The sequence below is a fragment of the Sycon ciliatum genome, chromosome 12 (assembly GCF_964019385.1).
Source record: "Sycon ciliatum chromosome 12, ocSycCili1.1, whole genome shotgun sequence".
NCBI lineage: Eukaryota > Metazoa > Porifera > Calcarea > Leucosolenida > Sycettidae > Sycon > Sycon ciliatum.
Genome location: NC_088654.1, coordinates 8,229,433 through 8,241,631, shown reverse-complemented (window position 1 = coordinate 8,241,631; position 12,199 = coordinate 8,229,433). Strand labels below are relative to the sequence as shown.

General features: G+C 50.4%; 1 protein-coding gene across 1 annotated transcript; it reads left to right on the top strand.

The window, feature by feature from the left end:
• Nucleotides 1-9,227: 9,227 nt before the first annotated feature.
• Nucleotides 9,228-11,178, top strand: LOC135827818 (uncharacterized). Its single transcript, XM_065340247.1, has 2 exons — nucleotides 9,228-9,957; nucleotides 10,289-11,178. Exons 1-2 carry the CDS (start codon nucleotides 9,415-9,417, stop codon nucleotides 10,523-10,525), a joined length of 780 nt encoding a protein of 259 aa, XP_065196319.1. The 5' UTR covers nucleotides 9,228-9,414; the 3' UTR covers nucleotides 10,526-11,178.
• The last annotated feature ends 1,021 nt before the right edge of the window (nucleotides 11,179-12,199 follow it).

Genomic DNA, 12,199 nt, shown 5'->3' with positions numbered 1-12,199 from the left:
AATATGTTTGGCATCTCGAATTTGGTGAAGTCCCCCACACGGCCGACTCCAAGTGGGAATCATGGTTCAGTAATCGACCTCGTACTAGCAGACCATAACGTTGTCTCGAGTTGCGTTGTCATGGAATGTTCGATTAGCGACCACCACGCGGTGATGGCGAACCTCCATATCGCCATGCCCACAACTAGTCCAGGTAGGCAACGCCAAAAGCGTCGCCACTTACGCAACATTGATATCGACCAGTTCTGGTGTGACCTCGCCGAAGCACTCAGCGCTAATCCTACATCCGCCCACATGGATGTTGTTGTTGTTGTTGTTGTTGTTTATTTTACTTCGCAGATTCTAACGGGCAAGTTGCCCAATAACAAGAAAGCGAAGGCAAAGAAAATAATAATACTAATAAAAGAAATAACCGGGGGCAGCAGAAAATGAATAATAGCTTTAAGAACTCAGATGGTGAGCCAAGGAACAAATTTCCATGTTACAAATAATCGCTTTTAAAAGTAAAAAGAAAAGAGCGGGTGGTACAGCAGACTTCCTATTCTGATTTCCCTGAACGAAGCAGAGACATTAGCTGGGTACATGTCACTATTACACAGTAGCAAGAGAGCTACCTCGGTCGACATCAGTGGACGTGGACTACGAGTGGATGCGACATACGAGTGGATGCGACAGCAACAGTGATTGGAATAATGGGTGATACGTTTCATGGAGCGAGCGTATGTGGGATGACTGACATCTTGAACACACTGCGTTGGGGGATGGTGCGGATGTCGCTGGGTAGTGCGTTCCACAGCTTGGGAGCGGCAACAGAGAACCTAGCCTGACCAGCGCGGCTTGCGGCGGGTGGTATGTGCGCTCCGATGTCCTTCTGCAAGCGGGTACGCCGATCTGGTGACCTTGAAATCAGTCCACAGAGCCGGTTCCCCGCAATGCCGTGGATGCATCGCCAGGTGAGCAATAGCGCCTTTTGCTTGTGCAGCTCTGAGATTCGGTAGAGTTCCACCCGTTGGAGCAGAGGTTGAGCAGAGTCGTATGGCCGAGCGCCAAAAACTGCGCGAACCGCTTTGTTCTCCAGCGTCTGGAGATCCGTTGCTTGCTGGGCAGTTAGACAGAACACGAAACAACTTGATGCGTAGGTCAGATCCGGCATCACCACGGACTTCAAGTAGGTGACTCGGGCCGCCAGGCTCAAGCATCTCCGAGTCCGCCAGAGGGCACCTACTTTGCGGGACACCTTTGCTGTAATGGCTTTCAGGTGTTGCTGAAAGTTCAGCCCCTCGTCAATGATGACGCCAAGGTACTTCACGCTGGTAACTGTCGGCAGAGCTTGGCTGCGACAGAGGACTGTGACCCGGGGTCCAGCGTCTCTACCAGGAAAGACTGTGAGAACTTGACTCTTCTTCTCATTCAGAATCAGTCCTCGCTCTTCCAGCCATGCAGCCAAGGAGGAGACTGCGGTGGAGAGCGTACTGGCAACAGCCTGAGTCGTGTCGGCGCTACAATATACTGCGACGTCATCGGCGAACTGGATCGTGGCTGCGGATTGGGCTACTTGAGGAACATCTCTTGTGTACACGTTAAAGAGCAACGGGCCGAGCACCGATCCCTGGGGCACACCGCAGCTGCAAGAGGTGATTGTGCTGCTGCTGGCCCCGAAACAAACTCGCTGTGTCCGCTCACTGAGGTAGCTGATGAGCCAGCGAAGAGGTCTACCTGTCACTCCTAAAGCAAACAGGTCCTGAATGAGACGCTCATGACTGACTTTGTCAAATGCCTTGGAGAGATCGAGAAAGCACACTCCCGATACCTGGCGTCGATCGCGGGCCTCCAGGAGCGTGTCCGTCAGGACAACCAATGCATCTTCTGTTGAGTAGCCATGCCGGTACGCAAACTGCGTGTCAGGCAGCGCATGAACACGGGAAAGCTGACCTTGTAACTGGTTTTGTACAATCCGCTCGAGGATTTTCGAAATAATGGGTAGTAGAGATACTGGTCTATAATTCCCAGGGGAAGCAGGATCTCCCGATTTGAAGAGGGGGCGAACCTCTGCTAGCTTGAAGGCGCGAGGAACGATACCCGATTTCAGGGACATGTTGAAAAGTTGGGTGAGGCTTGGTGCGATGATGTCGGCAGTGGCGAGCAGCAACGATCCTGGGACCCCGTCTTCGATGTTGACGACATGTGGACGGCTTTCTATGAAGGGTTCAAAACAGTTCTAGACATACATGCACCCATCATGCTCTCGTCAAGACGCCAGAGAGCTGCTGCGACATTACCTTGGCTCGACAAGGTTACGTACCAACTCACGCCAAAGAAAAGCAGATTACACAAGCGCTGGCTAGGAGATAGAGGAAATGACATCCTACTCTCCCAGTATAAAACAGCCCGGTCTCAGGCATCCAACGCCATCCGCAAGAAACGAAACGCTCTTTCACCAGACAATGTGAGCAGCACTCTCATGATCCAAGGAGAATGTGGTCAAACTTGAACGCGGTAACCGGCCGCTCCAAGGCAAGGCAGGACCCAGTGAGCAGCTCCTTCAATAGTATTGTCACTGATCCAAGTCGTCCGGACACCCTACAGATACCCCATAGTCCCTGCACCCGCAACTCAGTATCAGCTCTCACGCCAACGACCTGTCCCGCAGTACAGCGATTACTCGCCACAATCGACCGTGACAAGGCTACAGGCAGCGACGAGATTCCTGGCCGTCTGCTGCGAGCCTGCAGTGATATTGTTGCCCCGCACTAATGCGAACTCTTCAATGCCTCCTTGCATTCCGGTCGCCTACCGAAGCCGTTCAAACACGCCCTGGTAAAGCCGCTTTACAAAGCAGGTGACCCAACAGTCGCCACTAACTACAGACCTGTGTCATTATTACCAATTGTTGCGAAGCTGCTTGAAAAGGTAGTATATCGCCAGCTTACAAGATTCCTCGCGGCAAACGACGTGCTGCCGACCACGCAATTTGCATACCGCACAAACCACTGCACTGAAGACGCTTTGGTACTCCTGACGGAGAAAATCCTCCATGCAAAGGACGCGCGACTAGCCAGTGGTGTGTGTTTGCTGGACATGTCGAAGGCTTTAGACAAAGTCAAGCATGACATTCTTGTACGCGATCTTTTCGAAGTTGGCCTTCACGGCACTGCACTCCAATGGTTTGCAGACTACCTCGAAGGACGCACCCAACAAGTGCAAATCGCTGGATCCATTGGTGTCAGTGGCACATGCTCATGTGGCGTCCCGCAGGGTTCCGTTCTCGGACCCGTGCTTTTCAACATCTACACCAGGCATGTGCCCACCATTGCCAGTCCGTCCCTCTCAGTGCAGTTTGCTGACGATATTGCTCTCAGGTTCAGCCACCCTGATTGCCTTGAAGTATCGCGAGTTCTAACAACGTCTACAACCGAGATTGCTAACCACCTCCAGGAACGGAATCTAATCCAGAACACTAGCAAAAGCCATGTCCTGCGAATTTCCGGCCAAGACATTACTGTCAAATGCCGTGGAAACCCGCTACCAGCAGTTCCCCATGCGAAGTACCTGGGCATCACAATAGACGAGCACGTTCGATTTGACGAACACGTTAACAATGCTGTGAAGAAGGCCTCGCAGAAGGTGGGAGCACTCTGGAGAGCCCGCCGTTGCCTTACAAGAAAGTCCAGAGAGCAGTACGTGAAATCCGTTGTGATGCCAGATTTGCTCTACGGGTCCGTGGCGTTCTCTGGGTGCCTTCGACAAGACCAGCGGTCCCGCCTTCAGGTCCAGCAAAACCGTGCGGCACGCGCCGTATTCGGCCTGCCACCTCGCACAAGCGCCCAATCTCTGCTTGCTCGTCTGCAGCTGTATGGCATCGAAGAGCTCCACAAGCAAAAGACCCTTATTATGATCTGGCGTTGCTCGAATGGTCGGGCAAGCAATGCACTGCAAGCCCCTCTGGAGCATCCCAGTACTCGAACAACGCGCGCGCAACGCAGCTTGGGCCTTCGAGTGCCCAAATCTGCCTCCAAAGCTGGCCACGACCGTCCAACCGCTCGCGGGTCCATTTTATGGAACACCTTGCCATCCGACGTGCGTGGTATTACCCAGTACCACCAGTTCAAACAAGCCTGCCTCCCGTTCTGTCTTGCTAGCAGTAGCACCCACTACTGAACACTACATGAATCTTTGAACGTTTGCCGTACTCCACAGTACCAGTCATGTGCTGTTTACCTCCTCCCCGTTGTTGTATTCTAACGTTAACGTTATTCATTGACTGAGCGATCTTTGCTTTGTACTACACCCTGCTATCATGTTAGGCTATTTCCTACAATATTTTACTTTTTCCATTCCATTATTTATCTGGTAAGCAAAAAGGCAAGAGCCATTGACTTAAAGCGATTGCGTTTTCTTTCTTGCCTGACCGCAGCGGGGAGCTGGTTCCATAAGGTGGTCCCAGCATAGGTAACACTTTCGTCAAGATATGCAGTTGGGCTGGCTGGGACAATCAGTAAATTGCTGTGCCAACAACGCGTTTGAGTGGAATTACTGCGGCTAAAAAACTTAGCGAACAACATGCTGATGTTAGAGGAGTCATGGAGACAATGCCAGATAAAAACCAGAAGGTGAATGTTGGCGTATGTGGTCAATGTTTGGATGTTCATGAATGTAAGAATATTGCTTGTGGGTGTCCCGGGAGGTACCCGACAGACTGTTCGTACAGCACGCTTGAAGAACTCATTGAGCCGTCCACTTTGATACGCCGTGAGAAATGGTAAGTAAGCAGAAGCGGCATACATAAAGTGTGATAAAATGAAAGAACGAAAATAGGCTATGCGACATTGAAAGGGCGGGAATGTAGCGTATCGTCTGACCACGCCAACTTTTGACGCGACGCCCCATGGGACATGGTCAACCATGATGTTCCAGCTCATGTCTGCATCAAAGTGGAGACCAAACTATTTCGCAGAGCGAACAGTAGCCAGAGGCAGTCCATTACATTGCACTTGCAAGTCAAATGTTTAAGATCGTACTGTTGATATTGGCATGATTTGTGTTTTCGTTTCATTCAAGATGAGACCACGGTTCCTGCCTTCCTGGCCATTCGGCGAGGTGCTGGACAGCACTTGAGAGATTTTGGGACACCGCATCCGTGCTCATGCTGCTGGATCTAATAATTGAGATATCGTCCGCAAATTGCAGGGTCGCAACTTTGTGCGGGGACAGCTTTTTCGCAATGTCACGGATGTAGAGAACAAGTAACAGGGCCCCGAGAACTGACCGCTGCGGTACTCCGGAGAAGCTGGTGTATGGTGAGCTCTGAATCTGACCGACTTTGATATACTGTGTCCGATCTGAGAGGTAGTCTGCAAGCCATTGCAGCACCGTTCCACCAATTACGACCTCGAATAGGTCCTGAATAAGGGTTTGGTGCTTCACTTTATCAAATGCTTTTGACATATCTACGAAAGCAATCCCCGTGAAGTACTTTTTTGTCTGGGCTTGGCATATGCCCTCAACGCCTAATACAAGGGCGTCACATGTGGAAATATGTGAACGATAGCCGAACTGAGTTGGTGGAAATAGATCAGGTCGGCACAAGTACTGAGTGAGCTGATCATGGATGACTCGTCCCAACAGCTTTCATACTATCGACATTAGATACACGGGTCTGTGATTCTTTGTTGTGCTGAGATCGCTACCTTTAAACAGAGGTGAAATGCTGGCCACCTTTATCGGAGCAGGACAATGTCTCTCCCTCATGGATTTGCTGAACAGTAAGGCCAATGACGAGCTTCAGGGAAGCCGTCACTGCCAGTTGCCTTCGTCGGATTCTGTTGTTCCAGACGGCTCCGGACTTTTGCAATAGATACAGGAACAATTTACACACAAATAGCTGCCGTTCTTGGCCCTTCGGGTATGTGAAGATGATCTGGGCGGCTGGGATCTTCCACGATCTTGGCGAAAGCACTTCGAATTGCCTCAGCTGAGCTCTGAAGCGTTGCCAATTCTCTTTGTTTCCCCGTCACCTGGTTGATGATTCGCCAGGTTTGTATTACAAGTTGCAAGCTGAAATTTGATACTGTAGTACGCTTCTTTCAGCTTTCGGTTACAGGTAGTGGCCTCCTTTCTCGCCGCTTTGAATGTGGCGTACAATTACTTCCTCCGTATACAAAAACTTCGTGACATTGTTTTGAAAGCTGCGCACGGCTCTGGAATTGTTCCGTTTGACTCGAAATAACACTTGTGGCATTGTCTAACCTGTTTACAAGCTATATACAAAGAAAAAAGCAACTCAGACGAATGAGATTGAGTTTTTTCAGAGTCTTCGTCGCTCATGTCATTGTCACCTGACGACGCTGACTCCGCACCGCCAACAGTCGCTGCTTCCGCTCGCATTTCGGTCAGATTCTTGTCACCTGCAGTGATGATCCGACGCTGGACTTTGGCTACGTCCTCTTCATCTCTAGAGCTGTGTACAAACCGGTGTCGACTAGATTCAGTCGTTCCAACCCGCGACCTCCATTATGCCGTGAAACGAGTCGTACAAGCACATCCACACGCTTCGCATTTTCTCACCAGGATAATCCTCCCAAGCATTCTACAATGGCTTCGAGGAGGTCCCTGCAATTCCCCTTGGCGACAAAGGAGACGTCTGACTGGGGAGAGCCGAAGAAAGCCAGGCCATCGACATTCTGATCCTGAGTCTGCGCTGGTTGCACGACGACTGAAATGTTTCATCTTGCCGTGCGAGCGAAACAAATCTATGTTCTCACGCTGCGTAGATCTATGGGGCCGCGCACTGCAAGTACGAGCCTGGCCAGTTTCAGGGCAGCGAGTGCCGCATGACTCCGTGTTCCATACCAGTGCAGCCACGAGCTACACTTCGTCACGGTGTCAGTTTCGAGCAAGTAAGTGTTAGTTTTTTTTCATTTGACTCTTTGAGTTTCTGTCGGCAACGTCCTCACACGCATGGTGTCGGTGGAGAATCTGTTCGGGATCAACCGGACTAAACTCGACATGGACGTGGGTTGTCGATGACAGCCTTTGGCGCCGTTCGTTGAGCAGGTTCTTGCTCAAAAAAACACCGTTCAAAAAAAGTCACGAAGTTTTTGTATACGGAGGAAGTATTTTTATTTTTTACTATGTTCACATAACCAGCTCGAAAAGAATAAGGAAAGACAATGGTACAGAAACTACGACAAACGTGACAACTAATGAGTCATGCGCTGCACCGAGACGCAGCAGTGATGGTGGGGCATTGATGACTCTGCCGACCTGAGGTCTCGGCGTCACGACCAAAAACACGCACCAAAAACAATGAAAAAATAAGAAGAAGATATTGCTGTACAGGTAAGAAAGATGCAAAAAACCCAGGCTTAACACGAGCGATTGTGGGGGAGAAACTGTCTTAGCATCATACTATTCATAGGGAATCGACTGCCCAGAGCCAGTTTGTGCTGTGAAGATGACGGTAAACATTCGTTTTGAATGATTGCATTCTCTTGCTGTGGGGAGGCTGGGATAGGAGAACGGCACTGAGGGAATTTCAATCGCTGATGCTTTAGTGTGGGAACCAGCGCTTCAATGCCAGCGGGGCAGATGGAGGCAGCTGGTGTTGGAGCTGGTGGTCATGGCCACTGACAGCACCGTGCTCGCTGCGAGTTCTGGGGTTGGTAGAGGTGATGCGGAGCGGTCGCAACACAGAGAGCAGCTGCGGAGCACCAGGCAAGTAGTGCAGCTTGTGCAGGCAGGCAAGCGAGGCAACAGTGCGGCCGATGGCCAGGCTGGGTAGGTGTGCCCCACGGCCGATAGCATGAAGCGCGCGGCGCTGATTTATTGTTCTGACCTTGGAGGTGACTCTGCGCAGCTCTCATCCATACAAGAGGCGCATACTCCATGACTGGTCGCACGAACGCCTTATATACGGTCGTCCGGCTGGCGGGGGTGAGGATGTGGGCGGCTTTGTTTAGGACCGCAAGCCGTTGGCTTGCACAGGTGGCTACGGAGCGTAGGTGATCGCTGAAGGTCAACTTGGTGTCCACCTTCACACCAAGGAGGGCGATGGTGGTTGTCTCGGGCACCAGTGTGCCACCAAACAGGAGTGGGGGGAGATCTAAGCCGGTGCGTCTGAGGGTGGCTGTCTTGGCCTGGGATTTCATCGGTTCAAACATCACTTTTCATGTACAGCACCACTCGTCCAGTCGGTCAACGGACACGTGCAGTGACTGCGCGGCGACTGTTGGGGTCTGCTGGGAGGTGACTAAGCTGTACAGAGTTGTGTCATCAGCATAGGCCTCCAAGCTGGCGCCGTCAGCGAGAACATCTGGCGCGTCGTTGACGTAGGCCAGGAAAAGCGTTGGTCGCTTCCCTGGGGGACTCCAGTGGAGGTCGTATACCTAGATGACGTCCGCCCTCCTACGAGGCACTGTAGGGAACGGGTGTCCAGGTACGAGGCCAGCCATCTGTGAAGCGGACCATCGATGCCTAGGCTGTGCACCTTGTGGAGGAGGCCGACATGTGAGACACGATCAAACGCTCACGCGATGTCCATAGCAAGGATACGAGCCGCCCCTCCACAGCTAACAGCGCTTGCCCAGGCAGTTTGGAGAGCTTTCAAAGCGTCCGATGTTCGGAGGGCTCTGCGAAATCCAAACTGGTGCGACGTGAGCAGATGGTGGTCCTCAAAATAGTTCACGATGTGTCTGTTTACAAGAGTTTCCATTACTTTCATTTCCTCAGATCTGTCTCACAGCCACTTTCTATGAAGCCGGTTGCGCTTACTCAGAAGGTGAAAGAGCTGGCTGTGTGTCCACGGTACGGATGGTCGCTTGAGTTGCTTACAAGATCTAAGAGGGGCATGAGTGTCAAGCACCTGCAGGAAGCGATTACTCTATCCGTCCACATGTCTGTTGGGCAGCCTTCGATGCTGCAAAAATTCTGCTGAATCAAGTCAGCTTTGAAGCGTTCATGATTTATCCTGCGGTAGTTCCGGCACACCATTGATGTTTCGGGACTCATTCATCACGCAAGATCGCGCTTTCCAGCCGGCGCAGTTTGATCTGTCATTGGTCGACTGCAAGGCGACCGTCATGTAACATAAGGGAGTAGTAATTCCACTGGCCTGTGTCATGTGTCATTCATGGTGATGTGGGCCATCATGTGGACAGGCTAGCTAGGCCTAGGGCTAGGTCAGGTGGCCGTCGGGTAGGGTCTGTCTAATAGTAGTGGATACTGGCTTTATGTGCTGCTGTGGTGTCCGTAGACAGTGGTGCCTTTTGCACGGGGTGGTTTATAACAGTTGTGGCTAGACCAAGGCACACCAGCTAGATCATACGTGTGCTCTGTTAGCGCGAGGGGTGAAGTTTTCTTTGAGGCTGCTCGCGAGAACCTTTTTGCTCCTTTCGCATTACCTGTTCCACCTGGCGGATGTTGGCCGCATTATGGGACCGTGAAATGAGGACGCGGGGAATCGCAGGCACCTCTGTAGACCCGCTGTCGCAGGAGGAAGCGATGGGCGCTGAGGAAGAGTGGGTGCTGCGCGCCATGCTGCGCCAAATCGTCCGCCATACACTCACCAACAATGGTCAGGCGAGCATGGCGGGCCTTCTCTACCCACAGTCCAGCGCCATAGACGAGGAGATAATCAGCAAGTCAGATGATGCGCGACAGCTTTTCAATGTAGTCAAGGTGATTACCGAAGAGCAGAATGCAGAGCTCCAACAGTTGTTGGCTGAGAACAAATCTTCGTGGTGTAACGAAAAGGACATCGTGGATTTCTTTAGTGAACTTCTACGCGTGCTGTTCGACAAGCCCACCCCTGGAAAGATCGTGATAGCCTTCGGGATCACTGGACATATAGCACTTAACTCGGAGCACCGTGGAATCGTGTTCGTCAAGCGTGCTGTCCTTGCGTTGGAGGATGAGATAACTGAGTTCCTGCGCGAGCGGTATGGCCTTACACAAAATAAGGTACTTGCAGTTTGTACATGTATGTTGAAATCATTTCGTTTCTTTCTTGGCGCGTTTTAGCGCTCTATAAATCCGTTCTTTCGTCATCCGCAGTCAAATAGCTTTATGTGTGTTTAATGTACTCGTAGGTTCTGCTGTGTTCCTGTGAGACTGCTGCGCGTGGTCGTTATCTGTTTTGAGGATGCAGCCCTATACACAACCCTTGTGCACGCGCGGCAACAGATTTCAGATTTTGAAAACTGTTTACGCAACTCAGCCAAATGTTTGTATCAATGAGAAATGGAGAGTGATCTGTTTTTGGTCTTTTTCTGGTTCTTCGTTAAATCAATAGGAGACGTTGAAGAGCAATAATGATGAAATCAGCACGGATCCTATCAAGGAGACCACCACACGGCTGAATCAGACTGCGAAAACCGGTGCACAGTTTGTGGGGTTCGAGGCCAGACCAGTAGTCATTGCTACATGGGTTTTACCCGTACTCAAGCGTACTCAAGGGCTGAGAATCTTCTCGGGGCCAGGTCTCTACACGAGGCTTTTCGGCCTAACTGAGCGGAGCTGGAGACACTAAAAACAACAAGAACAGCACCGTGTGAACGGTCAGTCGCTGTAGTACAATCGCTTGTAAAAAACCGAATGCTTCCTTCTTACAGCATGTGACGTTTCAAACGTAGCTTGCCGCTTCCTTACTCCATGCGAAATCAAAAGTGCTCTGGACCAATGAAATCGAATTTACTTACATATAATTATAATATCAGGAACTTTCCTCTACTGCACCTTCTGTGCTGCTGATGCTCAACTCCTGTGCAGATCCTGATGTGCTAGCCTTCTGATCAATCCAGCCAGGGGAGAGCAGCAGCTGCATGGGAAATCCCCCTATTTCTTATTCCAAACTAGGTTGGTTTGTTTCTTCTTTTTCCTTCCTTACTTGTCTTTTTTCCTACCTCTCTTACCAGTTTTATCATCCCACATACCGGTATATCATCAGTCAAGCTAAAACATGAAACTCTTCGACTGGGAAACAGCCTTTGGGGAAATATAATTATATCAAATAAATTAAATTTCAAATCTGCCTGTCGTAGGCCTCCCATGCAGGTGCGTTTTCAGCCGTGACCTCATTTGATTATTTGTTACGCACGCCAAAACCTTTACAATGTCAATTTTATGAGGCTGTTATACCCTGCGACCAGTCCCAGCGGCGGAAAAATTCATTTCGAAAATTCATTTCGAAAAGGTGTTCGCGTGGGTGCTTACAGACGGGTAATCCTGGGCGGTGGCCACCAGGGAGTAATACAAACTAATGCGGTTTCCGAAGCCTGGCGTGTTGGCGACCGACCAGCTAACACGGGTAATGGATACAGACTGATCTGACAGAGACTATCATGAATAGAGTTGTCATTGTTTGCACATGGCCAAGTGTAAAGTTCTTCAAAAAAAAACAATGTCATAATGATGTTTTCTAACCTGTGCCATTGGTGTATGATGCTTTGACTGCGCGGCTTCCTTTACTTATTGCATTGATTTCTGTCTCCACGGAAGCTGTCTAACTTTGTTTTTGATTTTCGTTAGTTGTTGTGTCAACTGGTGATATCGTGTTCCGTGCTTGCCGGCATAAGAGGCATATTAAAAAAAACCCTGTATTTTACTACTCTCCCGTGACCATACAATAGCAACCAAGCCAGGGCTTGTGCTGCGCAAGGCGCAGATGAAGTGAGGTGAGCATCCATGGACAGCACTCAGTTGACAAGTGTGCGGCCCACAGCCGCGCATGATGTCAAACAGATGTCAGCTCACTTGACATGTGGCGAACACAGTGTCAAGTGATACTTTTTTTCTGGAATGCATGTACAATGTACATGTGCCGTATTTTACCCAGTACAGGTCGACCCCGGTTATTGGTCGACCGCCCGTGTCTGGAGGGTTTCTTTCTGTTTTCACCCAACCAAGCACTGTTAACCCATTTAACTCTACCTACTACTAACACCCCCCCCCCTCCTCCACCACCCTACACAGTGGGTCCATTGTTATTAGGCGTATGCTTGTTTTGGTTTCTCCACTATAAATAAAAGAATACTAACAAATTATACAAACACTCCTCAATGGAGGGTGAAACGTCCAAATCCTGGAAAAAAGCAATAATTATACTGGCAACAATGCGTACACATGGTGCACTAGTGCATGCAGTGTGGGTCATTTTTTATAGATACCGGTGGTTCCCGGTTATAAGTCGACCCCAACCTTTCCC

Excerpts from the sequence above, each read along its gene's own strand:
- LOC135827818 (XM_065340247.1), top strand. The coding sequence starts at position 9,415 with ATGTTGGCCGCATTATGGGACCGTGAAATGAGGACGCGGGGAATCGCA. Across the intron at positions 9,958-10,288 it reads ATGGCCTTACACAAAATAAG|GAGACGTTGAAGAGCAATAA; the intron begins GTACTTGCAGTT and ends TTAAATCAATAG.